The sequence below is a fragment of the Quercus suber genome, unplaced genomic scaffold, assembly GCF_002906115.3.
Source record: "Quercus suber isolate HL8 unplaced genomic scaffold, Cork oak 2.0 scaffold_24, whole genome shotgun sequence".
Taxonomy (NCBI): Eukaryota; Viridiplantae; Streptophyta; class Magnoliopsida; order Fagales; family Fagaceae; genus Quercus; species Quercus suber.
Genome location: NW_027069489.1, coordinates 1,543,220 through 1,549,378, shown reverse-complemented (window position 1 = coordinate 1,549,378; position 6,159 = coordinate 1,543,220). Strand labels below are relative to the sequence as shown.

The following is a 6,159-nucleotide window of genomic DNA, read 5'->3' as shown; positions in this document are numbered from 1 at the left end:
TAAATCAAGTTGTAGTTTAATATGAATGACAAAGCCTTAACTTATGCTGCGGATCATGAGAGCACTTGAGATCTCTATGAGTTCTTGATCAAGTGGAGGTTTTAATTTTTCTGGGATTTTTATTATAGTAAAGGAAAATCTTGGGTTTTGAAATAATTTTTAGTTTGGGATTTTACTTTTTCATTACCATTTTTCTTTCATCTGTTGTAAATTTAATATTTTTTTCTAAACATCAAATATATATATATATATATATTTTTTTTTTCAAAAGAAACTGTCTATACTAGCTAAAAGATTTTTTTTTTAGACTTTTTACTTTATTTTCACAATACCCCTTTATTTAAACTCCAAGTCACGTACATGAACAAGGATATATGGACATGCCTCCCATTAATTTACCAAAAAGAAATTAGGAGCGATACACACACTCATCCCTAATAATAAGCATAGCCGGTGCTTGATTTGGAATTGACTGCCAATAGTTCGATAAACTTCAAAACAACATTCACTGAATTAGTGGCAGCAAGGGATGTGAAGGTGTCAGCCTCGTTCGAGTCAGCAGAGCCTCCACCAGCCAAGTCTGAGAGAGCCCTAACAGCGATGAAAGGTTTCCTTTGTTGAAGACATATCAATGCCACAGAAGCACTTTCCATGTCCACAGGGCTTACGTTGAATTTGTTATAGATGAAGCTTCGGTATGCAGCATTGTCTAGGTAAATGCTTGCACTTGTTCCTCTTTGGACCCTAGTCACCTTTGGTGTTGTGGTCAAGCATGTTGTTGAGTTAATGCAACCTTCTAGAACAAGGTCCTGAACATTCAAGGAACTTAATTTTCAGGACACCAGCAATATACATGTATTGTATTTTTATTTTTATTTTTTAATTAGCTTCTAACATTTGGGGTTGGAAGATTTGAATCCAAGTTTTCTTTTATGAGGAAACCGAACAATGCCATTTAGTTACAACATATACATTCAAAAATGGTATGGTAAGAAAACATTACTAGAAGAGTGAGATTGTCTGTTTTTTCCTTGTAAGAAACCATAAAAAATAGCTAGCCCCACATACCATGCATGATATATGGGAGCATTTATATCTACTCAAATTAAAAATGTGCAAATGATTAGAATGCGTAAAAAATTGTCACGTCAATTAAAAAAAAAAAAAAAAAGAAGCAAACTTAGCTCCATGCCAACCCAGCTCATAAAAATATGCGTATATTATACTTGTTTCTCTCATATGGTTTTCTTTTCATTCCCACATAAGGATATACATGTCTCTTTGACATGAGGCTATTGTTTAATAGGTGTTGAGATAGTAGGGACGACATGAACAATTTGTAAGTGATCTTGTGGCCCTGCCCCTGGTGGGTCAAATAAGGGGGCCAAGCTTCTTGGTGAGGTATTTAATGGATTGTCAGTTTCAATATGGCAAAGGTTGATAGGGATTAGCTTTTGGTTAACAAGAAGGGTCGTTTGGGTTAATCATGGAACGTTTAAGGGGACCGAAGGTAGTGCCGAGAAGACATTAATTAAGGGAGAGAAAAATTTGGGACTTCTTTTAAGAACCCGACGAAGATGGAGTCGAATTGCCTTTCTTTTCTTTTTTTTTTTCTTTTTTTTTTCTTTTTCAATTATATGATAAATTTTTATTTGAATTTTGATTCACTTTTTTGAAAATGTCAATAAACGCCAACTACTTGAACTATAAAGCTATTATTGGATATAAAGTACATGGTTGGCATTCAATTATTGTTAAACCCAATACATATTTGTTTTGTTTATTTATTTATTTAGGAAAATGCATATTTGTTGATAGCAGGGAATATGTTCCCATATCTCTTTAGATATAATTGATTCCATCCGGATTGGAGACATATTACCAACGGTGGAGTAGGAATTTATCTTTGGGGGCTATATCTATAAAAACATTTGTGTATGAAATCTAAAATAGTAATGTACAAAATTTCATAACTCAATATGTGATATAAACAACAACTAAATACATGTTAATTTTTTTTGAAGTGCTAAATACATGTTAATATAGTGGTATATACTGTATATTTTAATCATATTAATCAAGTACATTTATAAATTATAATGCTATACAGTATATAACATATTGATTATTATAATAATAAATAATGTATTATAAGGAATATAAAAAAGAAAGCAAATGAAAAATAAAGTAAAGAAAGCAAATGAAAAGTAAAGTAACACGTACAGAGTACTGTACATGAGTGAGAGGCCTATGAAAATTTCAAACTTGTCTTTCACTCTTTTTTGTCTAGTTTAGTCACATAGAACTTTTACTTTTATATTGTAAACACAAAACTGCAGTAATAGTGGGAAAAGGAAAGAACTGAAAAGGAAAAAAAAAAAAAAGATTTTGGTGGGTTTTGTGTCCAAAAACTAACCTATTAATTAAGAGGATATTTTTTAAATATTTTTTTTTCTTAAGACTTTTAATATCTTACCTTTGATAAAAAGAGAGTTTTCAAAATTATTATTCATTTTTTAAGCTCTTATGAAATGAGGTCATTGAAAAAGTCATGTTCATTTTTTTTAAAGGGAATTAATGCTAATGAAATTTGAAATAAAGCATAAGATAAATTAGGAAAGTTTTTAATATTGTGTGTATTAACCTTTCAAATAACATAAAGTCATATAATGAAATCTCACAATATTTTTATAAGAACCTTGTTTTAAATTGTGATGTATTTAGGTGTTTTATTATTATTATTATTATTTTATTATCTATATATAGTGGGTCGACACTCAATTTACTATAAAAAAATGTTGTAAAATTTTGTTATAATAATAAAGCCGTAGAGGCACTTCTCTACAAACATTATAATAAAATAAAATAAATCACCGACATATGACAAGGCGAATATTTCTCTCTAACATTACCAATTCTCCAACCAACCATTTTGTCATTAAGAATAAAGTGAAAATTAATACACGAAGGCATGACCATTTTTTTTCTTTTTTTTTGATGAAGGCATGACCATTGTTGGTTGGTGTATTAATTATTTTTTAAATCAATATTTGTTTGAATGTGCTTTCTCAAAAATAAACATATAGCTGATCCACCGAACAATGTTTTGATTGATGAGAATAATATACTTATATTATATAAACTTGCCGAGAGCCTTGTAACTGAATTGACAAGAGGTTTGAGCTGCGAAGTTAACAGCATATTATAATTATCATTTAAAAACAATTTATATAAACTAAAGAAAAAAATGAAGACATTAAACCCAAAAAAAAAAACTTAAGAAAGAACACAGATAAGTAATTTACCTCAAGCTGTTTTGAGATTTCATAGTAGTAGGGATCAACAGCGACCCAAAAGGCATGCTGTCTTTCCTCAGGAGTCCCATCTACAGGGAAAACTTCCTCAGGTTGATACCAAACATTGTTCAAGAGATTGTCATATGGGCTACCTTCTGTGACATTTACTGTATAATTTGCAAATTTTAAGTACCCAATGTTCCTTGTGTAATCTCCAGCTGATTCCAGGGGTAGCTCATCATCAGGACCTAACCCATACCTCTGCACCATATGACAAACATTAGCAAAAATCAACATTACTTTATTTTATATAGCTAAATGAATAATTCTACTACAGAATAATTCATTGTTCCATTTATCCTTTATGTTTTTTTAGAATAATTCTACTATAGAGTTCTTAAAATTTAATGATCAATGGGTTTAATTAGAAGTACAACAAATTTTTCTACAAAAATTTTTACAAACTATTAATATAGCGAGTGGTTATAAGTAAATAAAAAAAATGATGTTAATGACGAGTGTAAACAAAAACCAATATGAAACTGGTCACATCAATAATTTATAAAAATATTATAAATTATTAATAAAAATATTATAAAATAGTATGTGGACATATCATTACTCAAATTGCTACACACATTTCATTTTTTTGGCATTGATGTCACATCTAATTATAGATAGAATTTGCCCTTATGCAAAGTTAACGATTGAAAAAGAAAGTTGTACACAAACTTTATGCAAACAAGAAGATCCTCAAACTCATTTGGATTTAAAGGTAGAAATTTATAACCTGCCAACTCCAAAGAGCGCCATGTGCCCAATATTCAGGGATGGTCACATCTCCTATATTGAGGGATGGGTTCGCATTTCCTGCTATGCCATAATGCACTACTCCCTCTACGTTGAAAAGGCTCAACAAAAGCTGAGTAGTTATGCCCGCATTTATCTAGGTATAGAAAAATAAAAGAGAGAGAGAGAGAGAACAGAGTACTTAAACTAAATTTTAAGGTAGCTGAGAAAATTAGAAAAGTGGATGAACCACCAGAGGAATGAAAGTCAAAAAGAAATACTGTATATAATATACCATGCTCAGTCCAGTCATAACTAGTATGACTTTCTTTTCACCAATGGTTCCAAACCGAAATCTTCTTCCTGTGAACTCAAAAGAAATAGTGGAGGGAGGATAGCAAGTAATGGATTTAGAACAAATACTGAAATGAAAATTCTATTCAATATTTTTATCCAAAAAATAAAAATAAAAACCATTAAAATAATTTCAGTATGTCTATCATTATATACCAGCAATATCTATGGTGTTGGTAGCCGTGTAGTTTGAAGATTCAAGAAGAGGGTTCATTTCATATAGGTTTGGAATCACCAACCCCAAATAAGGGCCATCTTCGTTGACCTTAGCTATCATTTTTTGTGTCCGTGCTGTTAATGCACCATTTCCTTGTTGTGCATTAAGCAGCATGAGAGCAGAAAGAAGCACAGACAAAACTCTAAATGCTACCATTTTTCCAGAGACACAGAGAGAAAGAGAAAAAGATAGAGGGATTGGTGAGTTGAAAGAGGCAGGAAACCATAATTTATAGAAGAAATGGTAATACTATCGCAGTGCCGGCTCAACAACTTTTGGGCTTAGGCGAAAATTTTAAACGTGAGCTTTTTATAATTAAATATTAATTAAATAATATATATATATTGATTTTTTTTATTTAAAATCTATTTTTCTTACATTTTGATATGCAAAATTATTAATTAAGTTTTTGTATTTAACTTCCCCTAACATTTTTTTTAATTGATAATATAGCTAATTCACTTAATCTTTTTTGTGACATAGTAGACATTTATAATGAGAAAATATTTATAGATAAATAAAACAAATTTATAATTAAAAATGATAATTTAACTAAATATAAAATTTAAAGTATAAAACAATAGTACTTGGATATTGAATTTTTCTAAAGCCGTGACTACTTTAAAGTTTAAATTTGCACAAATAAAAATTAACTTAATTCATAATTTAATAAATTAGTGTCACTATAATACAAATAAATTGATATAATACACATTAAATTATTAATTGGTATAATAATTTATAATAATATATAAAGTGTCGAATTTAAAAGAGAGAGAGAGAGAGAGAGGGAGAGAGAAACCGTGTAAGTTATAAAACTGTGGTTTATGGCCTGTACTCTAAAAAAAAAAAAAAAAAGTGAGTGAGAAGCTCCAGCCTGTAATCCACTACTTCATTAATCCTATTAATCCTACGGCTAAGTTTAAAAAAAAAAAAAAAAAAAAACATGTCCTATCAATTCTCATGGCTAAAAAGGGTCCAAAGAGGGGCAAAATTAGAAAAATCATCATAGTAAAGCTGCAAAAAACGTGCCCCATCCCATCAAATTAACAATTGTGCAGTGAGGGTGAAACAAACTAAAAATATATATATAATTTAAGTTAAATAAATAGAAGACTAGAAGTCTTCATTTTCGGAAAAACAAAGAGAGAGGGGAAGAATTAAAGAAGAATATCTCTGGCTCTGGTGACCGGTAGACTGGCGTGCTGGAATCAACGAAGAAAAATTTCAAGCTAGATTGATTGACTGAGTTGATGGAAAAATATCAAGAATCAATATGAAGACGAAGAAAAGAAAGATAAGACCGTAAGAATATAGATAGAGAGGTAGAGAGATAGAGAGATGAAAGGTCTTTCTTTTGTTTTTGAAATTTATATTCTTTATTTTAGCATATTTCAAGATAATTACGTTGTATTATTAATAAATTTCTCTGCTATTAATTTTGATTTTAGCATATTTCAAGAATGAATTAATAAATTTGTCTACTAAAATTTAATTTTGTTA

At 29.8% G+C, this 6,159-nt stretch overlaps 1 protein-coding gene across 1 annotated transcript; it reads right to left on the bottom strand.

The window, feature by feature from the left end:
- Window positions 1-309: 309 nt before the first annotated feature.
- LOC112007319 (bark storage protein A) lies at window positions 310-4,875 on the bottom strand. The gene is made up of 5 exons (XM_024039656.2): window positions 4,596-4,875; window positions 4,381-4,448; window positions 4,087-4,242; window positions 3,306-3,557; window positions 310-809 (listed from the first exon to the last, which is right to left on the bottom strand). Exons 1-5 carry the CDS (start codon window positions 4,810-4,812, stop codon window positions 435-437), a joined length of 1,068 nt encoding a protein of 355 aa, XP_023895424.1. The 5' UTR covers window positions 4,813-4,875; the 3' UTR covers window positions 310-434.
- Between the last annotated feature and the right edge of the window lie 1,284 nt (window positions 4,876-6,159).

Excerpts from the sequence above, each read along its gene's own strand:
- LOC112007319 (XM_024039656.2), bottom strand. The coding sequence starts at position 4,812 with ATGGTAGCATTTAGAGTTTTGTCTGTGCTTCTTTCTGCTCTCATGCTG. Across the intron at positions 4,243-4,380 it reads TTATGACTGGACTGAGCATG|ATAAATGCGGGCATAACTAC; the intron begins GTATATTATATA and ends TTCTATACCTAG. Across the intron at positions 3,558-4,086 it reads GCGCTCTTTGGAGTTGGCAG|AGGTATGGGTTAGGTCCTGA; the intron begins GTTATAAATTTC and ends CATATGGTGCAG.